The following is a 27,101-nucleotide window of genomic DNA, read 5'->3' on the forward strand; positions in this document are numbered from 1 at the left end:
TTGATGAGCCAAAAAGTTTTTTTCTTAATTTCAGGAAGGCGCCATTGAGATTTGTCTGAAACGTTGTGCCGAAATTGATGGAATTTTGTTTGTCAAAAATTTGTATCCCTCCCCAAGTTGCGATTCGGGGCGGAGGGAGACTTTAATGCGTCAGCAAAAGAAGTTCCCAGACGAGGTACTGAGGTAGGTGGTGAGTTAGGTAGTGTATGAGCGAGCGCATGTGTGTGTATGTATGCGTGTGCACGCCTCTGTATATTCTGTCTGTCTCTCTCCTTTTGTGTTAATTTGTCCCTTTCTGTCTGTGTTTGTGTGTGTGCGCACATATGAGAGAGAGAGAGAGAGAGAGAGAGAGAGAGAGAGAGAGAGAGAGAGAGAGAGAGAGAGAGAGAGAGAGATAGAGAGAGGGTGAGACAGAGAGAGAAAACATAGTTAGCGAGTGAGTGTGACATACAGAGACAGACATATAGTGCCAGAAACATAAGAATAAATACACAGATGGATAGAGAGATAAATACAGAGTATTTCAACCTGAAATACAGAGACATGCAGTCATTGAGAGAAACAGAGAGATAGCCATGCAAAAAGGGACAGCCAGAAACAAGAGAGGCAAATAGGCACAGACCCACAGACACATGCTCAAACACAGATGAACATACAACATACAGATGCCCACACACGCACATACTCAGATACACACAAAGACACGTAATTAAGTACAAATGCTCACACATAAAAAAAAACCTACAATTACATAAGATGCTCGCACCGTCCCACACAGACATGCACACAGATAGAGAGAGAGAGATGGGGAGAGAGATACATATTGGCACACATACAGATACCCACACACATACACAGACACACACACACAGAAACAAACAGCTACATACAAAAACACGCATACTCAGATGCGCTCACCTACACACAGATACACACTGAGCCACATAGGCATATGGAGACAGAAAGATACATACAGAGATACAGATAGTGACTGAAACTGAAAGAATCCAAGAAGAAAAAAAAAGTCATTTTGAAAGATGGACAGATACAGCGGGAGAGAGATAGACAGAGATACGTGAACAGCCACATACACACATGGACATAAGCACATATATACAATCACACAGACAACACATACACACAAACACATAGAAACGCACATAAAGACACACAAATCATACACACATATATATAAATAAAAATAAAAATAGAAACATACAGGCAGACAAACACACAGACAGAACCAACACACACACACAGATACAGAGATAAGAAAACATCCTGCCAGAAATATACAGACGGAGACACAGATATACATATTCAGATACGGAGAGTATACTAAAGAAAACGAGGAAAAAGAGCTATATACAGAAAGGGACAGGCACAAACAGAGAGAGACAGGCAGAAATATACAGAGGTGCGTGCGCACATGCATACATACACGCATACATACACACACACATACACATAAATACATATATAAATACATGCATGCATCCATACATCAATACATACCAGACATCAGTGTTATACGCTCGGTTTTATAACTTACTCGCCAAGCTTAAAATGTTACTAGCCACACTATTCTTTTTGTATCATTTATGCATGTGTTGTAACCATCATAACATTATACATGTCTTATGCTGAAGGATTAAATAAATAGCTTGAAACAGTGAAATTGTTTAATTTTCACTCAATCATGAATTTGAAATGAGGACCATTTCAGAAATGATCGCACGAGGGAGGTGGGAGGGACTGTAATTATAATTCTACGTATCCTACCGTTTAACTAAAATATTATTTTGTGGGTGGTGGGTATACAAAAAAACCCTATCTCCCCTCATTTGATTTATGCCAGCAACATGCTTGCTAATTTTTCTACAATATAGGTCTATATGCAGTGTGTCAGTATTATCATCATGTTGAAGCCACAGAAACAGAAAGCGAAGTTTCATTAAATTTTCTAAGTTTTTTGGCTGGCTCTGTTTCGGTTTTAGCTACAGATTTCTCAGATTGGCCTTAATTCATTTGACTTTTCAGTACTTGTTTCACCTGGCTCATCTTCTTGATCAGCGTTTGAAGTTTTAGATTTTCGTTTTCCTAAAGAATTGTAATATTTTAACATTTTGCCACTTTGAAAGCTTTCGCCGTGCATCTACACAGCAAGACACCCCCCACCCCCGCCGCTAACTGGGGCTGCATTTGATTTGAATGATTGTAGCAACATGTGTAATCAGGGCACAATATTTACGCAAACTTAAATTTACACGAACTGCAAATCGGTTACGTCGTGACCTGTAGACGTTCAGAAATTAAAACTTGCAGACTTCACAATTACAGGAAATTTATTCATGCAGACATACTACTAGTATTCTGACAAATGTTTTGGACCAATTTTTAGATACTTGATGCGCGGCAAATCAGTAGACAACGGTATATTGTAACGGTTGTAACTTGAGACCTACGGTCTCACTACACAGATGACTTCCGGGTGAGAAATGATTGATAACGGTCCACTATAGTTCCTTATCATGACACATGTTATGGTTCACATATTCACTTCTAGGAAATGGTGAAGGATTAAAACAATATGTATGCTTAATGGTACGCCTTCTGGCTGTATTTTGCCCATGTCATATATGTACTATACAGCCAGATGCGGTCATATATAGCAAAAAACGGAGACGGAAACGTTCTCAATTTTGGAGTGAAAATAAATGCTTATCAGGGCTCAAAGTTTGAAAAATGTTTTAGGAGCACTGTGCTCTTAACATTCTAATTTTAGGTGCACAGTTACATATTTTAGGAGCACTGAGGAATAAGTTTGGAGCACTGATGAAAATTCATAGGGGCATCCATAATTAAGTACATAGTTTTTTACGTTCCTGGAAGGGTGGTGGTGGTGGTCATCATGTACCACCAAACTAGTTATTTAGTTTGCGACTGCGACTTGGTAGTAATTTTTGGTCACACTCGTGAAAAATCCAGTCGCATATGCGACCAGTTGGTCGAGAACTTTGAGCGCTGCTTATATAATGTATGTTCGCAATGGTGTATGTTGTTAGTGCCAATGAGAACCTGTTCCATTGGCAATCTTCGTTTGAAGTTGGGCAATTTAACATGTGTTTCAATGGCAGATGACATCTGTGTAGTGAGACCTAAGGCTCAGTATAGAGTCGAACCAAAATTTTTAAAGAAATGTGCACGGACTGCTAAGGCGCCTAAATTATTTGCTGCTATTCTCTAAAGGAATATATGTGGACCTAATATTGGATTGCCTATAATTTTACAAAGGTTGAAAACGGTTTTAATGTAAACAGAAATGCAAAAATGTCACAAAAGCTGACAAATACTAACATATCGCACAATGAGCTTAAATAACAAAAATTTGGAACATCACTGTGATATAGAAGTACCATCGATAAAGTGAAAGTAGCATCGCCACTGCAAAATATCAGTGTCAAATTGTGGTCTTTCTTTTTATGTTATTATAAGATTTATTTTTATTAATCTAATCATGCACCAATAAGTAGCCTGTTTTATAGTTCAGAGGAAAATGACATTTGTTGTTTGGGTTTTTGGTGGGGATTTTTTAATCTGCTGTATACTAAATTTTACATATCAGTGATAAATGGTAGCCTTTATTTGTTATTTATAAAAGAAAATTATTAGTCTAATCATGCACCAGGGTATGGGCATTTTTCCTCCAAATGTATCTATTTTGTTTCAGCACTAGGCTGATATTTAGTCCTTTTACAATAGTGTTAACTTCCGCAAGCTGCACAGAGGTTCTAGAACACAGTGACCCGATACCTGAGGGCAGTGGTTTTTAGATTCGGGCAACTAAAAATTACTTTTTGCGATCCCGATGGCAAGTGGTGAATAATAATAATAATAATAATAATACATAATAAATAATTTACAACGCTACGATCGTACGAAAACAAAAGAAACATCTACAAGTCACTTCTTTCGATTTGCAAGCATTAAAGAAACTCTTCTATAAAACGTTTTCTTTTGTATTTTGTTTTAACTTCATGTTTGAGAAAACAATTATGTATTTAAAATATAATTTCAACATAACTTTGAGGTAACTGATCAGGTAATCCACAGGTTATGCAAATATAATTCATGTAACCGAACAATTGGTTACCTAGGTAAAAACCACGTGAACCGACTTCCAGTTACCTCAGATTTCGAAATATATTGTCCCCTGCGTAATGTGTTAGCAGATCAAACGCAACATGTGTCCGTTCAATAATTACCTAGTGGAAACTTTGGCAGGTTTATTTTTTACTCTGTTCCACATAACATTTTGTAACATTAAGACCACCATCCCTTCTAAAATTATGTAACACTTTGTCATCCCCTCCACTTTTCACTGCCACATTTATGCAATTTAACCAACATTATTTGGTTTGCATTTTTTTTTTTTTTTTAAATTTTAAATAAATAATTGATTAAAAAATCATCTAATAGAAAATATGGCCATGTATGGTTGCCGGTATTTAGTTTATGCTTTTTAAAAAAAAAAATCACTGTTTTAAAGACGTTGTCGGTAAGTAAATCTTGACCAACAACCCCTCCCCTCCCCCATAACGTTTGTAACGCATCGTATGGTGCATCAAAGAGCGTTACGTAATTGTTGAAATGCTCATTTTGTAGAGCATTGTTTAATAATCAGTCTCCATTTTGCACGTTTGATTACAATGTGTACAGTATGAATAGTGAGTGAGCAACCCTTACTTGATTTTGTACTCGAGTTCTTCAATTAAATGCAACCACCAGTAATGTACCATAGTGAATCGGTTATGTATAGTACAATACAGTATTCGGAACTTCTTTATTACATACATGATCCAGAAATCGATATCAACTGAGATTCCAAATGGTTGTCTGCATTAAAATAACACACCAATCAAAATATCTGGATTGTTTTCGCCAAATCACTAAAATCAACGATGAGTTCCGAACAGTACAGAAAATTAATACGGAATTCACAGTGATCAATCGTACAACTTAGTAAATAACGAAGTGTTCCGACTGCACAACGATGTCAACAAATTTCATTTGTTTTCGCTGTTAGGACTCTGAACATGGCAAAATAATTTAATACTTAGACATTTTTGAGTCAGTCGCCAGATTGCGACGATAATAAATTCAATCAGTCGCCACGCCAACATTTTGGTCGCAATGGCGACCAAAATGGTCGCAACATAGAACACTGGACATACACACACAAACATACAGCCACACACACACATATATATATATATATATATATACACACCCACATAGGTACACCAAGACACAGACACAATACACCTATGAAGGAAGGAAATGTTTTGTTTAACGATGCACTCAACACATTTTATTTACGGTTATATGGCGTCGTACATATGGTTAAGAACCACACACAGATATTGAGAGAGGAAACCCGCTGTCGCCACTTCGTGGGCTACTCTTTTCAATTAGCAGCAAGGGATCTTTTATATGCACCATCCCACAGACAGGATAGTACATACCACAGCCTTTGTTACAGCACTGGCTGGAACGAGAAATAGCCCAAAGGGCCCACCAATGGGAATCGATCCTAGATTGATTGCGCATCAGGCGAGCGCAAATACACCTATGAAGTCTTTCTGATAATAATTATTATTTTGAGATCTCCATTTATTATCTCGAGATCTTGACTTACTATCTCGAGATCTCGACATCTCAATTTATTATCTCAAGACTTTTTCTTAGTACTGATTGGCCCTAATGCTCTTTCGTAATAAATATTTAATGTTGATAATTTTTTTCTAGTTTCATTATTTATCATACCAAATATAATGACCGGTATTTGTTCTTCTAACTTCAGTATTTTTCTTACGTCAGTGCAATGTTGTGCCAACGTCGAGCCGACACCTTCACGCAGAAGTAAATTTGGCGCAAATGCTTCAATATAGTAATTTATTTTTTACTAATTTACACAAAACCTTGATAATTTCACATATAAATCCATAGTTTCTGAAGCAAAAAATATTCATATTCATCAAGATTTTGTATCATGTTCCAAGTACTTATGTGACTGGTTAAATTCCCGAAATTAATGCTGTAAATATTTTCTGTTCAAACACAAACAACAGCTGCTGAAGGTGAAGGTCAGAATTTTCCTCACGCAGTCGCAAGGTGGGGTGAGATAGGCCTGAACCAACCATTTGTCAACGGCGTGGCAATGTTAGGCCCGCGACAGCGATAGTGTCGATCGTGGTGACGTTGGGCCAACGTATATGTATGTCACGGGGATTCTATAATTCCCGTAACTGAGTAAAACACGATTATCAAAATCTCTCCTAACTGTATATCTATTAGATCTCTCTGTAACAGGCTGTTAAACCTAGTATGGCTCGTCTCTAGGTATGATCAGAGATACGATCTTATATAAAGTATATATTATTATAGCACGTTAGTTCTCTAGAAAACACAACAAAAACACAATACACTATGGAATCTGTATTAATCTACGCTGACAAATGTACAGCCGTAGTAGTAAATTAATAACAACAATAATAACAACCCAGAACTGATCACTTAATTAGTTAATCTCTAGGTGTCTAGTTACACAATATGCGAATCACTTCACCGTTACACCACACCCGCACGTGTGATAATTGAGAAACGCTTACAGGAGAAGTTAATTAATAAAGGAATTACAACACCATTCCTAACTGGTTAATTTATAATTAACCCTTACTACTCGTTCAGTAACGTGTGATAATTTAGAACGCTTCTTGGGGAACTTAATTAATAAAGGAATTACAGCTCTATTCCTAACGGGTTAATTTTTAATTAACCCTAACTACTCCTTAGTGATCTTGTAACACAGAATTAATACTTATCACAATAAAGACAATAACCTACAGTGTACCCAGGGTCTTCTAGGATGACTGGCTAAGCTTTACATTACCAAATACTCATATAATGTTAGAACAATAAGTCTACGATTTACTTCGTCAGATGACCGAAGACACTGTCTAAAGAATATTGGTATAATACAGTATTAAAATATTTAAGTCACATCAATCACATCAAGGTTATACACAGAGCAGTCCAAACGGACTAACGTTCCTCCGGAGCCTTCCTAATCGTTCTCCTAGATATCTCTAAATCCTAGCTATTTATCCCAAAATCAGAATTGGCCTGGGGGAACAAGGCGGCACCTCACGTATCATCTCATAGTCTGACTCTCTTAGAGTCGGTATTATTTCTCTCTGATCGTCAGACTACTGACGCCATCGTCGCCAAAATCGCGGTTGTAAAACCCGCACTCGCAGAGGTATTACGTAACTACTCGCCACATGGCCTCCACACCTCGCTAAGCGCAATTTGGAACGCCAGATCGAGGATGGTCGCGCAGAAGTCTTACGTAACAAGTTGTCCACCTGGGCTACGGGCAATAAACTGCACACGGCCCTCTAACACAAGTAAAATCGCCACAGGCGAAAACAAATTAAGAGCATGTACCGTGACAATGTAGTTGTGCTATATAGCGTCCAATATGCTTTACAGACCTTATATAAAATAAAGTATACATGCCTTGTGTGTACAATCAAAATGTTTAATCGTTGCAAACATGGTATATGAGGTGGGATACAGTTTAAAATGGTCATATTAACTTAAATTGGACGTTAACGCGGTTCCGAAATCTGCTCTTTGTAAATGAACAGGGGCGTAAAGCAAGTGCTACTAACCATTTAATCATTTCCGACTTCACTCGAACAAAACATAAATATTATGAAGTGTATTCCTATAAAAGTTAATGTTTTTCACTACTTTGCAAATGTAAATCTAAGTTTGTATAAAATGAACGTCTATAGTCCGTCCCATCGATCATTCTATTAAAATGTTTTTTTTGTAAATAATTTCAGTTTGGTTTGATGTAAGAAGCAACTTAAAAGTGTTTTGGAAAACCCCACACAAAAAACGACTTTTATATGCAATTTACAAATCAATCCTACGCCATAATTGTGATGCCCTCTAAGCATAAATGAACATATTCATGAATTTTTTTCTACTTTATTAATATTGTTTTTAACAAATAAATCATGTTCAATAAATTAAAAATACAAGGCTGCAATCAATGTATGACCAGGCTTTGAAATTCACGACGGCTCCACGGCATTTGCCGTACTGCCATATGCCTTTGCCGTGATGCCTAAAAAATACTAGTTACTTTACGGCTATGAATAACCGTGCCCTTTTAATTACCTCCCATGGTGCCCCTTTTGTGTATGTTTGTTTTTTTAAAACTTGTATAACCCTAACTTTTATTTTAAAACATTAAACATGCACGAATTCGATGTTCCTCGGTAGTGTTTGTATACAGTTTCTTGGTCATGTATTATAATTGCACATCGAACGTAACAAATGATAAATTACTGTTGAAACGTACAGCGTTACGGGAAAAAACCCCACCGTAAATTGCCGAAAGTTTTAACGTCGTACATTTACGAAAAAAAAACGTAAATAGCCGAAAAAGAATCCCAGGGCAATTTTCTTTTTTTTAAATAGGCTAAACCATGCCTAGAAGAAAAAGAAGACTAAAGAAGACAAAAATTGCCAAAACTTTTTGATTATTTCAGGTAAAAATTATTATTATTATTATTATTATTAGCTATTAAATGTCTGCTGCTTTCAACTAGACCGAGCGGAAAAACATCTGCTAGACTGGTTTATGCACTTCACAATAAACCAAATGGCCACATTGAGAACCAATCAAATAGTTCACGAACATTAGACAAATGTTTGCTAGCTGAACTTGGGGCTGTTGTTATCGATATTCTTCATGACAAATTTGAAAAAAAAAAAAAAAAAGTCTGTCCCATCATTCTATTAAAAAAATATTTGCTATTAATTTCAGTTTTGTTTGACGTAACAAGAAAAGTAAAAGTGTATTGGAAATAACAAAACAATACTAATTTTGTGTGCAATTTACAAATCAATCGACTTAGAAATGAATAACTAATTTCATAGTAATAAAAGAGGCGCTCCCTGTGGGACGGACTTATAGTTTTAATGTTTATTAGCCTATTGAACGAACCCATGCTAAAATCACCCAAATTAATTTATTCCCAATTAACTGAAACACTGAAATAAATGTGAACTGTTTAATGTTTGTGGTTATTCTTGAATATTCCGTTTATTTAATTATTACCCATGCTCAGCAGTTGATAGGCCTATACATCGCTGGCGTAGGAAGCGGGTACTTTGTAGCAGCATCGATGGTTTATATATTAATTTTATACGCGTGTTTGTGTGCCCACCCACCCCACTTTTTGGTATCTTCCTACAGGCTACACCCATGTATATTAACAAATTCTGGGTACTAGGCCTAAGCAGTAGCCAACAACAAAAATTGTACCACGTCTTCTTCAAATGACCTTCACCTTTGCATGCGAAAAAAACCGCGTTGACTTGTAGTCTGTGCATGTGGTATTGAAAAATCCTTGATTGTTTTGTTGAGATCGCATGTTGTTGTTTTTGGAAAATAAACCTACAATATATGAGATGACTGGAGCTACGATAATACGATATATTTTACTCTATGGGCCTACAGTATTTAGCAGTTTGTAATAAAAGCTGTTTAATCGCCACACACATTACCGTACTGTCATGCAATCTCGTGTGTCACCAATTACCATGGTACCTAATAAGAGCACGTGTTAATGATTCCAATTTCAAACAAATTAGTTATGCTCATATCCATTCAATGTCCAGGCATGTCTAGTCTGGGTCCAGTCTCTAACAACGCCAGTGATTGGGTCCAGGGCACGGCGTAAGAAGGTGCTAAAAAGTGGGGTGGGGGTGTATATAAACCATTGCTGCTGCCTCCCCCCCCCCCATGCCTCAACCTCCATTTAACACACACATTAAAAATAATCCATAAATGCTGAAAACATACTTAAGAAAAAAGGCCATGGTGTCCTCCGACAATGTGTACGTTTTTGTGGATACGGTCACATGACAGAATGGGATTTCCCTCCACATTTTTTATTCTATAATTAAATGGGTCATTTGGTTAATCTTGTTATTACAATTATGTTTGTTGGAGAAAAAGTTAAAATTAGGAAGGATTTTTTTATTATTGTTAAATATAGAATTTACAACAAAAATAATATAAAGATTAAATTTTTAAAAACCTAAATGATTTGGTTTGAACATTTATTTATTTAATTATTTGTATTTCAAATAATTTAACACTGAACATTTCATCCCTTTTCCTAAAGCTTTGATTGTATTGTTCTGAAACGTAATACACATATTCTCTTGGTAGTCTTCACAAAATAATAAAGATGTCTAAACTTGTAAAAACTTTTTTTGTGTTTTTTTAATTAATGAGATTGTAAAACTGAAATAGAAATCTTGATTGGTTAATTCTGAAACTTAGTACCTGTATTCTACAGTGATTCTGTGGAGATACCTTCACAAACTAATAGATAAAATTAACATATCTACTTTTATTATAGATTATTTTATTTTATTTCTTTAATGTTAAGACTTTAACATAACTGTCCAGCCATTCAAATATAATTTTCTTTCAGTCATACTCCATCTGCTGAGATGGTCCAAAACCAGTGGACTTTGATCCATTATCTGCTGTAATGATGGAATAGCAGCAGTGTTTAAGGAGACCAGATACGTCATAATCTCTCTCCACCAAAGTTGTCTTTAAGGACACCACAAAAAAATTAAAATACTGTTTTGTTTAATGACACCACTACAATACTTTGATTTATTGATGAATGACCAACTTAACAGAATTACAGATAAAGGTTTTTTTCTGGTTAAATTGACTTCCTAAAAAAGACCGTCTTGGTGTCCTTTGAAAATGTATGAACGTAGCCTTTGTGCCTTTTAGGTTAGCCTTGGTGCCCTTCATTTCCTAGATTTTTAAAGGCTATTATTGCCTGCCCTTTTAACACCAAATTTCGAGGCCTGTATGACACAAAAACCCCACCCCCACCCCTGCTATTGTTTACCAAGGCTGAAATACCAAAAAAACAATTACAGAGTAATATAGAGTTCATGTTTACTTTGAGCCCAGCCACGGCTGTTTGCAACAGACTTTTCTGAGCTACATGTACGAACAGAGTAAAAACAAGTGTTTTAGGGCATATATAGTCAGTTAAATAATATACTCACAATAATGACACATGGGCCAAAATCCCTAAAAGAATGGCTCACAAATGGACAGGGATTAGTTTTACGTCCATATTGCTGATTTTATATGTTAACTGATTGCAATCTATTCTGTTTAACATATCGTAACTGAAAAATGTAGAATAATATTTCCATAAAAATTTAGTATCGTTTTCGTTGTTAGGTGAACACAGTTTGGGACATCTGGCAGATAATGTATACTCTGACTCTGTTGAGTAATTTTCCCCCTTGTATTAGTATATTTTAAAACTGCTTTGTAATTTTGTTATAATTATTAGTTGAAGAAACTTTTTAATTGATACTTGAACCAACAATGCAGAAAAATCTACATATTTGATACAATTAAAACTACACACATGCTTATAATCGGCCTACCTCAGCTCATTAAACTAAAAGACATAACTCTTTATGTCGTATTATTTACTATTTTCAAGTATGGAAGCACAAAATGACATAAAAACAAAGTATCATGGGTGGACCAGTTTCGGTGAGCATATAAGCATTTGATTCTAAATCATATCAATATTTATGCACAGACAGTTGCTATTCAAATACAAGGGGTCCAACCTAAACCGTATGACACATGCTTGAACTTCGTATAGCACTACCAAAATGGTAGATAAAACTCGCTTCGCTACACGACGGTGAGTACATTTTGTCTTACAGCTACATGCTGGATGCCTTTCTGATTAAAATATTGTGATACGGCTCTAGAATGAATATTCTATCCATTTGTTTACTTAATTTCTGATTTTGTTAAACCACAAAAAAACTACTGAAGAAAAACCTTGTTGTTTTGACGGCCAAAACAAACATGATCAAAGTTTTTGGTGTTATTTTAAGGAAACGAGTTATATTTATACACTTAAAAGGTGTCTTGATGAAAGTTTGTATACCCTGGAAGCTAAATTAAGCAAATATGTTTTGGAACATCATTATATAATTATCCATCCAAGAATTTTCTTATAGTTTAGGCATATCTTCGTCTGCTCCCACGGGTTTAAGACACCTAATCGTATGTTCCAAATTTGGTTTTTCAGAACAGTTTATGAAGACTGCGGCCAACTTTACTCTGGAAGGTCTGCCGTCCGCAGACATGTGGTTGTCCATCACGGCAGACCAGGCAGGCACCAGTGCACTGACTGTGGATGAGTGTTGTTAACTAGGAGTCATCTCCAAGGACACTGCGTTTCCAGATTCATTGGAATGAATAATCTAGTTTTTATATATTTTTTAATAAATCGACATTATAATGCAGTGTAGTATTAGTTTGTTGTTAGTCCCCCACTGGACACCTAAAACAGCAATCCTAGTATATGGATGCATGCCGTGTATCTCGAATAGGTTACTGTGGCCGTGACTGACCCTTAATCTACATCTGGGGGTTTTCAGAAGTGTTTAGACAAAATTTAATGACAATATGACGTAAGTGACTGTTGATTATCGTATTTATTTCGTTAGTTAAGACATGGGTTTTAGTCTTAGGTGACGTTTTGAAAATTAACTAACGTGAGTGACATAAGTAAGATGGTCAAGCTTCACGAATTGAGAAACCTATTTCATAAATGAGGGGATTTGCATTACATTTCTGTTGCCATTCTACTAAATTTCGTTTTTAATTTTTTCAAGCTGAACAGAGAAAAATTAGGAATTACAATTGTGACGTCACATTAAAAATACTGCATCACAATTTGTTTTTATCCAATCTAAAGCCTCTGAGATGTTTGTCATCTGGAGTGTGATGACCTAAATGTTTTCATTACTGCTGCCAGTGGTATCACATAGTGTCAGTGATGTAACACGAGCAGTTTCAGGACAAATAGACTATTCAGGCTGCCTTTGAATATAAATGTACATGTAATCAAATCATAAACCAATTATATACTCTTCCAAAAAAGAAACGCAAAAGGGTACAAATGGGTTATAACTCCGATTTTATGTTTCCTACCAGTTCATGCTTTGTGAATATAAGGTCATTGCATGTCCCAAACACATTCCCACGGTTACATTCGATAAAACGCAGTTACTGTACAATAAAGTTCCAAAATGTGAATATTCGCAAAAACGCAGCCACGTGCAAACCATGTCACCACTGCACGTGCGTTGTCTGCACGTGCAACATGAACACCAACAGTATAAAAGTGCAGGGTGTTCGCTTGCCTGGCCTCTGTATCTGGCCGACAGTTGACAATCCAGGACATGCCACGTCTCAGTGAACCGCAGAGAAACAATGCCATCGGCCGACTAGACGCAGGCGAATCCAGAACGGCCGTTGCCAGGGCATTCCATGTGTCCCCAAGCACCATCTCCAGACTGTGGGACCGTTACCAGCAACATGGATCAACACGTGACCTCCCTAGATCCGGTCGACCACGGGTCACTACCCCCGGGCAGGACCGCTACATCCGGGTACGCCACCTTCGGTAACGACTGACTACTGCCACCTCCACAGCCGCAGCAATACCAGGTTTGCGCAGGATATCCGACCAGACCGTACGGAACCGCCTACGTGAGGTAGGAATTCGTGCCAGACGTCCAGTTCGAGGTGTCATCTTGACACCACAACACCGTCGACTCCGACTGCAGTGGTGCCAGATTCATCGACAATGGCCTCAACTGCGATGGAGACAGGTGTGGTTCAGTGACGAGTCCCGATTTCTGCTCCGACGTCATGATGGAAGATGTCGCGTGTATAGGCGTCGTGGTGAACGTTATGCGGCAAACTGCGTGCAGGAAGTGGACAAATTCGGCGGGGGTAGTGTCATGGTGTGGGCAGCCATCTCACACACTGGCAGAACTGACCTGGTCCACGTGCAGGGCAACCTGAATGCACAGGGCTACATTGACCAGATCCTCCGGCCACACATCGTTCCAGTTATGGCCAACGCCAACGCAGTGTTCCAACATGACAACGCCAGGCCTCACACAGCACGTCTCACAACGGCTTTCCTACAGAACAACAACATTAATGTCCTTCCTTGGCCATCGATATCACCGGATTTGAACCCAATTGAGCATCTATGGGACGAGTTGGACCGACGCCTCCGACAGCGACAACCACAGCCCCAGACCCTGCCCGAGCTGGCAGCAGCCTTGCAGGCCGAGTGGGCCACCATCCCCCGGGACGTCATCCGTACTCTGGTTGCTTCAATGGGCAGGCGGTGCCAGGCAGTTGTCAACACACGCGGAGGCCACACTCGGTATTGACTCAAGATGACCTTGACCTTGGTGGTGTGTCCTATCACTTACTCACAATGGACTAGAGTGAATTGTGAACAATCCTGCAACATTTGGTAATTATCGGACTCACCATTCAATAATTAAATCAATTCTCCAAATGTTACGACAATGTGGTTTTGCGTTTCTTCTTTTGAAGAGTATATATTAGCATTCACAGGTCTCGAACAATACTTGGGTCTTTTTAAGGGTTTTTTTAGAAATAAGAACGCATTTGAATAGTTGAAACTTAGTTTATATGTACATTTTAATTGCATGTAACATCTGAACACATGAGCATTTGTCCTTGATTTCAAGTCATAATGAAGGAAGTATCTTTCCTTCATCCACCGTGTAGTTGGCACGTGCAGGTTGAACTCCTTGAGGTGGTCCAGGATATATCCCGGCGAGAAAACCCTCTCATGAATCTGATAAACTGACCTCAAATAAAAAAGTTCCAGTCCAAAACAAGTCCTTATTGGCGTCAGAATACCTCATGCAGGATGAATTACCGTGACAATGCCATTTTAGCGTATCTTTAAATAATACATAGGAAATGTTTTGTTTTGGGTTTTTTGTGGAACAAAAGCCTCAAAACTGCTTCTGAAGAGTGACATTGTTTCTGTTATACCATCAGTATACATGTCTGCGTCAAGGGACGGTTCATTTAACACTTGAAATGTATGATTATCATCACTGTCATTTACACTCTGAGATGCGAATGACAACGTCTTCCTAAATCGCTTTTTCTCCTTTCTTTTGTGATGATCTCTGCTGTGGTCGTGTTGGAAACTCCTTGTTGGATGAATGATTTACATCTATAGGTGTTGATATGGAAGATGCTTTCTTAAATGGATTGAGGAAACATTTATTTGTGCAATTTGTTTAAGTCTGAGATACGACGATTACACAGCCTTTTGCCAGAACTGGATCTTCTAGGTGTCTTTCGTTATTGGTAAAGGCTTAAAGAGACATACCCTAGTTTTTAAACACTAAGGCATATTTTTGACTATAATAGCCATTATTGATAACTGAAATCATACTTTACTTAGATTTTATGGTTTAGATTATCAATTTCCATGCATTCAAAGTGTTTTTAGTCATCCTGGTGTTTTTACAATCACAAAATGCATTTCTCATATTTTTGAAAAAGCACGTGTGTCTGAGAAGTAACAGTTATGGAGTTGAGTTTTAGTCTATTTTAGAGGGTATTTCACCATTTCAAAGTCACACACTCATGTTTTACTCAATTGTAACTTTATCACAATAAGTTACATGTTTGTAGATTAATAAACTTAGTGTTAATTTTCACGAGTTGAAACTAGAGTATGTCCCTTTAACTTAACTGGCCTCTTTTTGTATCTCCCCATTACTAAAAAAAAACCCACGCCTTAAGTTGAAAAATATAATCACGATATTTTAAGGGTACAATTTTTTTTGAAGTAAACGAAATCTTGGCTTAAACCAGGGGGAGCAGACGAAGATGTGCCTAAACGATGAACAATTATAAAATGACTTTCCAAAACATATTTGCATAATTTAGCTCCCAGGGTATACAAGCTTTCATCCTGACACTTTCAAAGTATATAAATATAATTTGTTTCATTAAAATAACACCAAATATTTTGATCGTGTTTGTTTTGACCGTCAAAACAATGAGGTTTTTCTTCAATAGCTTTTTTCTGGTTGAAAAAAATCGAGAATTACGTAAACAGATGGATGGAGTATTCATTCTAGAGCCGTATCGCAATATTATTTTAATCAGAAAGGCATTCAGCATGCAGCTGTAAGACAAAATGTACTCACCGTCGTGTATCGAAGCGAGCTTCATCCGCCATTTTGGTAGTTGTATACGAAGTTCAATCACGTGTCATACGGTTTAGGTTGAACCCCTTGAAATAGCTACCTTTTTATTAGTATTTCTATGCTTCAAATGAACACTAAACTGACCGCTATATAGCAAAGATCACTACACGTGCATCAAAAACTGTAGCATGCATCAGCAGTAAATACAGTGCTGTCCGGTGTATCGGCGCACCTAAGCATTCAAGGACCATTTGCTATGTGAACACTGTGAAATACTTAATAAAATGTGTCTCTCACCAATGAAGCAGTGCATAATCTGAAATACACTACAAATTGGTTTATGTCTGTAGTAAATAAACATTTTAAAATGGTGCATAAATATAGGCACCCCCTTGTATCCGAAACGATTTGCATGTCCGGTGATTCGGCGCAGTAGATGTGGATTGTTGACCCCGCTATTTATAGACCGACCATGACCTCACTTTTAGCCCTAAACACTACACTACTGTCCCAGAATTATTTTAGTACTTTTTTGTTTTGTCTTGTTAAAAATATTACTATGAAAATGAACGATCACACATGACCCATCTCATGATCAGTTTCGGAATCATTTTCTTGAGTGGCACAATACTGCAGATGCATATGTTCATTGTCATGCATGGCTAAGATGCCTACATGGATTTAATTTTTCTCGGGTAGATTGTGCACACACGTGGATCTTATTTTTTATAACAATGTGAACGGAAATGACTGTCAATTAAGGTGTAAAACTTTCGTTTTGTTTGCATTTGTTTGTGTTTTCCTTTTCAGTTTAAATAAAAATAACCAAACAAAAATAATTACATTTATACTGTTTACTATAATTTTTAAAATGCGGGAAAGGTGTTTTAGACTGGTTTTAACGTTCTTAATATCAATAAGGCTGACCTACTTCGCGTTTATATACACAAAAACAGGTGAATGATTTATTTTGAAATTATGATATAATTATTGATAATTCTAATATTATTTTTAATTGCACCCTTAACAAATATATTGATACTTGATTAACCATTGAAAAAAGGAATTGAACTTTAATTCGTTAAAAACACCGAGAACATTTCAACTTACTAAGCGTACTTAAGCAAAATACCAAGTGCGCCGAATCACCAGACGCGGTTGTATTTATAACTACGTCACCTGTTTCGGTGAGTGAAACGTTTAGTGGTATAGCTTACAGCCCAAACTTTCCAACACAAAACGTTTCAGTGTTTTATCAAAACATGTATGTTGTTAAACAAAATAATAATTCATAAAAAATATTCTAAATATACTCTTCAAAAAAAGAAACGCAAAAGGGTACAAATGGGTTATAACTCCGATTTTATGTTTCCTACCGGTTCATGCTTTGTGAATATAAGGTCATTGCATGTCCCAAACACATTCCCACGGTTACATGCGATAAAACGCAGCTACTGTACAATAAAGTTCCAAAATGTGAATATTCGCAAAAACGCAGCCACGTGCAAACCATGTCACCACTGTATAAAAGTGCAGGGTGTTCGCTTGCCTGGCCTCTGCATCTGGCCGACAGTTGACAATCCAGGACATGCCACGTCTCAGTGAACCGCAGAGAAACAATGCCATTGGCCGACTAGACGCAGGCGAATCCAGAACGGCCGTTGCCAGGGCATTCCATGTGTCCCCAAGCACCATCTCCAGACTGTGGGACCATTACCAGCAACATGGATCAACACGTGACCTCCCTAGATCCGGTCGACCACGGGTCACTACCCCCGGGCAGGACCGCTACATCCGGGTACGCCACCTTCGGGAACGATTGACTACTGCCACCTCCACAGCCGCAGCAATACCAGGTTTGCGCAGGATATCCGACCAGACCGTACGGAACCGCCTACATGAGGTAGGAATTCATGCCAGACGTCCAGTTCGAGGTGTCATCTTAACATCACAACACCGTCGACTCCGACTGCAGTGGTGCCAGATTCATCGACAATGGCCTCAACTGCGATGGAGACAGGTGTGGTTCAGTGACGAGTCCCGATTTCTGCTCCGACGTCATGATGGAAGATGTCGCGTGTATAGGCGTCGTGGTGAACGTTATGCGGCAAACTGCGTGCAGGAAGTGGACAGATTCGGCGGGGGTAGTGTCATGGTGTGGGCAGCCATCTCACACACTGGCAGAACTGACCTGGTCCACGTGCAGGGCAACCTGAATGCACAGGGCTACATTGACCAGATCCTCCGGCCACACATCGTTCCAGTTATGGCCAACGCCAACGCAGTGTTCCAACATGACAACGCCAGGCCTCACACAGCACGTCTCACAACGGCTTTCCTACAGAACAACAACATTAATGTCCTTCCTTGGCCATCGATATCACCGGATTTGAACCCAATTGACCATCTATGGGACGAGTTGGACCGACGCCTCCGACAGCGACAACCACGGCCCCAGACCCTGCCCGAGCTGGCAGCAGCCTTGCAGGCCGAGTGGGCCACCATCCCCCGGGACGTCATCCGTACTCTGGTTGCTTCAATGGGCAGGCGGTGCCAGGCAGTTGTCAACACACGCGGAGGCCACACCCGGTATTGACTCCAGATGACCTTGACCTTGGTGGTGTGTCCTATCACTTACTCACAATGGACTAGAGTGAATTGTGAACAATCCTGCAACATTTGGTAATTATCGGACTCACCATTCAATAATTAAATCAATTCTCCAAATGTTACGACAATGTGGTTTTGTGTTTCTTCTTTTTAAGAGTATATTTAAAGACAAATTATAAAATGTAGACCTCCAGAACCAATATTAATAGACAACATTTTAGGAATACAAATATAACAATTCTTATGTCTTGCAGTTGTGTTAAAAGTTCAACAAATGAATAGTTATAATGGTAAAATTGTTTGGTTAAAACATATAAGCTGCATTCTGAGTTTTAATAAATATACAAAGAGATATCCAGAAATATGTTAAAACATGTAACATTGTAAGGACCATATATTTTTGGCAAGTATCTGTAAAGAGAGTTTTGCCAACAGACACTGTGACAACCATGTGATTTCAATAACAAAATAGCAGTACAGCTGAGAACAGACAAAAATAGTTGTTAAAAATAAGTTTTGTTTCAAATAACAGTCATCAAAAATCAAAGAAAATGTGCCGTGTTTATAACTGGGTTCTCTTCGATCTTGCTTTCTTTGCTCATTTTAACCTTATTTTTATGAACATTTCTGTGAATGTGATAGACATTTGTTTACCCCCCCCCCCCCCCCCCCCCCCCCCGCAAAAGTCAACGACGTCTGAAATCTTCAAATGTACGTACTGTTGAGCACAACGACAAAACCACCGAAATAGGGCCTTCACCGAAACAGGGCCACGAACGATATATAACTGCAATTTGCATGGTTGAATTTATGTCTTTAACTAAGTTTAAGATTTCACGGAGTTTACATTAAAACTAAGAAACTAACCTAGACAAACATCTATGTTCAGCAGACAAGCCAAAAGAAAGAAGTTTATCCGATTCCAGAATGATGAAACAATAAACTTTGCTGTCGAATCCATGTTTATCCACTACACACAACACAACTCGCCCTTCTGAGCTGTTCAGCTGGTCGTTTCGCCTTTATTCAGACTCGTCCTGAGTCAATTCGTCCCGGGTAGATTCGTCCTCAAAACGGGTCATTTCGCCCCTCCCTTCCCACCTTCATATATAAATTTTGTGTCCTTTTTTCCAACAAGGAGCTATTTCAACAGAAATAAATAAATCATAGTAGCGAGCTATGGCTAAAGAAAATAATAATATGTAATATTTGCGACTCTGCCTATGATAATTAATTTCAGTGTTTGTGTCTGTATTTTAAAAATTATATTAAGGGCTTACCAACCAACCAAAATTGTATTTACGTGGAGGTTCAGGCACATCCATCCCGATAGCCGCCTCCGACAAATGTTGGTTGTATCGATATTGAATATTGGGGGTAATTTAGATTGGTGTACATTTCAAATAAAGGAAGGAATTAAGATTATTTTATATCTTTGGATGCTATCATTGCACGTTGCACAGTGTAAAAAATTGTGGTACGGCCCGAGGTTGCCAGACTCTAGTTTCAAATTCATCAGATACAACAAATATAACCACACACACACACACACACACTCACACACAAACACACACACACACACACACACACACACACACACACACACACACACACACACACCACAGACAGTATAGTACATACCACGGCCTTTGTTACACTAGTTGTGGAGTACTGGTTGGAACGAGAAATAGCTCAATGGGCCCACCGACGGGAATCGATCCCAGATCGATCGCGCATCAGGCGAGCGCTGTACCAATGAGCTACGCTCCGCCCCAAGGCTACCATTGAGTTGACTAGGAATTACTCGTAATACAAGGGAACCTTGCCAGGTATTGTCTCTTTTATTAGCATCTTAAAATGTCTAGCCCTGTCGCCTGAAATAATATTCTTCTACTCTGACTGTGAGGCATGGGTCCAACCTTACACTTTACCTCCCTAGGGCTAAAAAAATATTTTTTTATTAAATATTATTATATCTATTTCTTTTTGAACCGTCCGACTGAAATTATTAGCGTAAAAAAAAAAAATAATAATAATAATAAATAAATAAATTAGTATTTAAAAAAAAAACCTAAATTATTTTTTGGCCTGCGCTTTCTAAAATAGTTTTTATAGTGTTAAAGTCCCATTTCCAAATTTGGTTTAATAATTCAAAATTGTCCATTTTTATTCTGTCCCGGACCGGACCACTGGCTAACCAGAGGTTGGACCCGGGATAGACATGCCCGAAACCTTAGTGGTAGAGGGGCATGTTAAAAGGGTATTCACACACACACACACACACACACACACACACACACACACACTCTCTCTCTCTGTCTCTCTCTATCTCTCTCTCTCTCTCTGTCTGTCTCTGTCTGTCTGTCTCTCTCTCTGTCTGTCTCTGTCTGTCTGTCTCTCTCTCTCTCTCTCTCTCTCTCTCTCTCTCTCTCTCTCTCTCTCTCTCTCTCTCTCTCTCTCATAGACCAGTGCGTACTAGTATGTGATTTGTTTTAAAGGGACATTCCCGAGTTTGCTGCATTGTAAGATATTTCAGACTAATAAAATATTTCTATGATTAAACTTACATATTAAATATATTTTGTTGTTTATAATATCAGTGTTTCTGGTCGTCTTAATATTTGTAAAAAGCCCAAACTGGAGTTTGTCTTCAGATAATTTCGTACGTACGAAAAAAGCATATTTTAGCAAATAAAATGAAATTTAACCTAGTACAAATACTAGAACGATCAGAAACACGTTTAATATACAGCCATTAATATGTTATGCAGAAAATATATTTGATATGTAATTACAATCGTTAAAAAGTCTCCGTTAGTCGATAACATATTTAAAATTCCATCAAACTCAGGAATGTCCCTTTAATCTACTATTTAACATTATCTAAACAATTAAATAAGTTATAAATGGCGCTAATGTTGGGCAAATATCACACTCTGAATTATACGAACCCTGACATCAAAATACTTTTGTTGAAAAAAAAACTTCCCAAAAACAAAGTGCACAAATGAGGAAAAGATAAGCAGACAACAGAAAATGGCACGAGGGAGAGGTCAGGTCATAGGGCTTTACGTGCACATTCATAGCAGGCTGCTGTAGCGCAACGAGAAAAGGTGCGCAATTTTGGATTAAGGAAGTTTGGCGCAATTTTGAGCGTTCGATCGAAAGAGAAAGCTTAGGAGCTAACATAGGTTTTGAATTTAGTGAGTCGAGAGTAGCTCGTTAATTAGACCTATTTGATACTGGGGTGTCTCCCTAGGTTGCCCGCAGGGCCCTTAGAAAGGGCCTGACTGCTTCTGGTCGTGACATGACAACCCAGGGGAGACTCGTGCAATTGTGTATATACCGGTAGGTAAGGCGCCGTTTGCTGTCCCGGGTTTTTCGTTGTTCCCGTCGTCTTAAAGGCGTCCTCCTCATCAGTGTCACCAAGTGCCCAAGTAGTCCACCAGCAGCAAGTATTTGGGATTGGGTTAGGGGAGGCCGGTATTCTTTTGTCTAGCTTCTCCTAGGTGCATTGCAATTGTGAACTCGGAGCCGGTTTTCTTTTGTCCGGCTCCTTATTAGAGTACGTGCTTGGCCATTAATTGTGGGCGGATGCATTGTTATCATTAGTCAATGCACCCTATATAATGTTGCGGTTGTGCGTGCAGTTTGTTTGTAAACCCTAGTTTGGTGTTAAGGTTATTCCTAATGTCTCCAGGGCGACCAACCTAATGGAAATATTTTTAGGGAATTTTCTGGTATTTTCATTTTTAAGCACGCGAACACCCCTTTCAAAACAATAGTTTAAAGCACGCGAAAACGACATTTTAAAAAATAAAAATAATAATTTAAACAGCGCCATGTTTGACATACTTAAAAAATAACAACAACCAAAGAAATACATAACAATATTTTTTTTTATTAATTATTGGAATGTTATGTATTTAACACTAAAAGTATAAATCAATCCACATAAGTGTGTGTGTGTGGGGGGGGGGGGGGGAGAGAGTTTGTTTACCATATTGTTGTGTGTTGGTAGACTGAATAGACATACTCCTTATTTTGCCTACAAAAAAGTGCAAAAAAAGTTTATAAATACGAAATACAAGCAGACTCGTCTTTTAATTCAACCGATGATATCAGTCTGACATTCACGGGCAGTTCCGGTTTTGCTGAATCAATCAGTTTTAATATTATTATTTTTAATAAAGATTTCAAGATATACGCAAAATAATAAAGATGTTTGTAAAGTGATCCCCTAATGTCGGATACATGTTTTGTTATTTCCATCTTCATAGAATGAATCGATCGCTGTGATAAAATATTATCGCCAGCTGATAAAAAGTAGTTTCGTTAGGCCGTGTATATATTATTTGGCACTCAAGATAAATTATTTTAATGATAAACACTACCACTTCCGTTGTTTTTATAAGCGTTCATATCCCCCCAAAATAAAAAGTTTACAATATTTTATAAAGAACTGCTGAATAAACAGAATGACAGAAATGACAGAAAGTAAAAATCATCAGTTATAACCAATTATATCTGCAACTGAGGACAAAATATCAGACGATAGTTAGTGGAAACAAAAGACAGAATGACTGTTCTGATCACGTGACAAATTTGGCGCCAAATAAGTGAGGTTTTTTCAATCGGACATTGCCGAATCCGTAAAAAATCAAAATGTTTTCATTGCTCAAATAAAAATATAACTTTTATTGTGTCTATTAAACATAAAAATGGATACAGATATGGGACAAAATAGAGGCTGTTAAAAATAGTTACATTACGTTAGGTAACTCGTAAATGTTTCGTCGATTGCTTTTTCGTACACAACGCGGCTGTTTCCTTTATGTCCAGTGCAGACTGATGGTTTTTGGGGGTTTTTGTGGAAAAAAGTGTGCATTATCACACACACACACACACACACACACACACACACACACACAGAGAGAGAGAGAGAGAGAGAGAGAGAGAGAGAGAGAGAGAGAGAGAGAGAGAGAGAGAGAGAGAGAGAGAGAGAGAGAGAGCATGAAAAATCACCCCCCAAAACCCCACTTTATTAGCAAATAGTGTAGTACATTGTTACTCCCACCTACAGATTAGTACTAAAATGACAAACAAACTTGTGACCAATGTTATTTTTATGTGGGTACATTGCTACATTTGCACTATTTCATCAGTGGGGTCGAACTAATTTGTTGTTAACTGAATCGGGGACGAAATGTCTGGTACCCACATTAAGACTGGCTATTGTTCTGCATTACGCTTACATTAATTACCATTAGAGTAACTCGTTTGGGGTGCCAGTGTAATACAAAATATCGCGGGAAAATCTAACAATGGTTTGTAAAAATTTACATTGTTTATAGTTTAACTTACTTGAATAAAACAAGATCGGTAGGTATATTAATGTCATGAATGTGTCACAGATTACTGGTAGCCAAATATTATTTAGTGATACATACGAAAAGAAGAGAATTGTGGATCCGTCTCTTTTGTTTTTGAACGATCGCAAGTGTACTGTTATATATATTCAGGTTTTTACCCACCGTGGCGAAGTTGCATGAATCGCCATAGAACCGATGTCAGCCCCGTAGTAATTACTATATGAGAAAAAAATTGTAATTATTGTCATTGTCATCCGTCACTAAATTGCTTATTAACCAAAATTAAACCATCCCACAGTTGGTCCCCCGGGCAGGAGTGCATAATCGAGGTCGAGTGCTTAGGGTCGCTGCTCCATCCGAGGGGCGTACAGACGGGGCGGTGTTATATGAGGAAACCACCCCCCACAAAAACCCTATATTTGTAATTATAGTCATTCGTCACTTAATTGCTTGTTAAAAGAATGGGCAATCAAGGCATTTGGCCTGGTATGCATATTCAACGATATATAATGCACATTATTGCTTACTATCAACGAGTATAATCGTATAGTTAATCAATAAAACGGTTAAATGTGACGGCTATTATATATAACGGGCTCAGCTTTTTTGTACCATCCCAGTGAATACGCCCTCTGGCGAGCAGGTGGTTACGTAATACCTAACGTGTCACGTCAGGAATTAGTCTTCGAACTGAAGAAACAAAACATACCTGATTTTTGCGGATGCATCGCAATATTCTGTAATAATAGTCATCCCAGTAAGCCAGCAACAAATATATATTATTTTTAATACAAAATAAACCACCGGCACCATTGTCAAAGTGTTGAAATAACTGTATTATGGTTTGTACATAAATTAACCCACGTACTGAAATAATAATCGGAGTGTTTTCTTAGTTAATTGGTCTTTTCTTTCCGTGGCCTGTACCTGTGGTTCCTGATTGGCAGGTGTATATTTAGACGGTCCCCAGACATTGTGTCTAGACACACTAAAAAGACGTGCCTCTTTTATTAAGATCACAGGGTAGTGTGTGTTAACCGCACGGACACCCCTCTAATCGTAATCGATCAGCCGTCCTGCTTTATTACTGTAAGTAATTATGTAAAACCCTTGATTAAGTAGACTTTCCCATCTAAAATCACAAAACTGACCAATTACGCAGTCCCAAAGAAAAGAAAATTATCACTTGGGTATCGTGAGTGGTCGTTTTTGCTCGAACGTAGAATACCAATAGGCCTTATAATATGCATTTTTTTCTTTGGATTTAAAAAAAGAAGAAAAATACTATAACTCCATTTCGTTCTATTGATGCAAATTTAAATATATTTAGTTAAATAGTTTATTATACTATCAAGTCATTTATGTTGTTTTACAAGTCAGATTGATGAAAACGAAGCACCTTGTCGTAAATTAGAGCGTTTGTTTACACTGTGCATAGAGCAGAAGGACGGAGCTGACGTCACTTCGCCCCAAGCTACACCACCGGACGTCACAAAAACGAAACAAAATGGCTGCCTCCAGTTAGCAGGAATAATCATGTTTTTTTATTAACTCTAAAATTACGCGTTTTTCATTTGTTAAAGTGTCAGTATGTGTTGGTGCATCTTTCCAACACATAAATCTCTTGTTTGAGTTTACTCTACCTTTAACCATCCCGCCGTTGGTCCCCCGGGCTGGAGTGCATAATCGAGGCCGAGTGCTTAGGGTCCAGAGAGACGTACAGGGGGTGCGGTGTTATAAGCAATATATAATTGGCCCAGGACCCTGTATCTATTCCTCACTCCGCCAGAGGGTCGTTAGAGCGGGGTGTCGATCACAGTGCCTAGGCCAAGCTCTTATTTTGGTTATTGTGTCTTGCGTTCCTACGGGAACCCACCCCCATCCCCAGCAAACTTTTTTTTTTTAAACTATTAAATTTTATAAAATCATATATACACATGTATATACATGGTGTGGTCCCCCCCCCCCCCCCCCCCCGTCCCCCGATCCCAATATAAAATCCTGCCTACGCCAGTGGAGGGTACCAAGCCTAGAACGATAAAAAAAAAAATATGGGGCTTGTATTTTATAATTAAATGCGTGTGTGTATATATATAATAATAATAATAATATATATATATATATATATATATATATATATACATATATACATACATACATACATACATACATACATACACACACATACACACACATCATACACAAAGTTCGTATATACACATACATGCACGCACGCACACACAGAGTGGACTGTCCAAACCGGCATCTATCTAAACCGGCATTATGTGTAAACCGGCACAGTTTTAAAGTCCCGTTCAGCTACCGTAAATTTATTAGGAAACAAAAAATCTGTCGATACCGGATGCCTTCTATTCCGGACATCGGATCCAAATTCAAGAACAAAAGAACCTTTCATGTAGTAATTAGCTCTGTCTACACCGGCGCACGATCTTGCCCCTATACGGTCTACACCTAAAAATAAGACATTTTACATCAAAGACATAAAATTAGATATTGTAGATAATTATAAATACCTAGGCATCACATTTTGTAGAAATGGATCATTTCTTCAAGCAAAAAAGACGCTTATTTCGCAAGCCAAAAAAGGAATGATTTTGTTAAAGATAGTAGTAGTTTAAATTTACCAATTACGCATTTTTGATAGTACTATTGTTCCAATTCTATTATATTCTTTAGAAATATGGGGTTTTAGCAATAATCAAAATGTTGAACAAATACAGTTAATATTTTTAAAAGACTTATTAAAACTTAGAAAAAATATCCCACTACCTATGCTGTGTGGCGTACTGGCTGTGTTCCTGCTGGATATTAAGATCAAAACCAGGATGCTTAGCTTTTCGGCCTCTTTGATTACTGGCAAATTATTGTAGG

The 27,101-nt window shown here is 38.0% G+C and overlaps 1 protein-coding gene across 1 annotated transcript in view; it reads right to left on the reverse strand.

Annotated features, from left to right (window-relative positions):
- The window catches only part of LOC121386183, a 196,997-nt gene extending 177,168 nt beyond the window's left edge, over nt 1–19,829 (reverse strand). Inside the window, exon 1 of the mRNA XM_041517007.1 lies at nt 19,705–19,829. Within this exon, the coding sequence (XP_041372941.1) occupies nt 19,705–19,798 (94 nt within the window). The 5' untranslated portion in view covers nt 19,799–19,829. The remainder of the gene's footprint in view (nt 1–19,704) is intronic.
- Between the last annotated feature and the right edge of the window lie 7,272 nt (nt 19,830–27,101).

This window comes from Gigantopelta aegis, chromosome 12, assembly GCF_016097555.1.
Source record: "Gigantopelta aegis isolate Gae_Host chromosome 12, Gae_host_genome, whole genome shotgun sequence".
Classification (NCBI taxonomy): domain Eukaryota; kingdom Metazoa; phylum Mollusca; class Gastropoda; order Neomphalida; family Peltospiridae; genus Gigantopelta; species Gigantopelta aegis.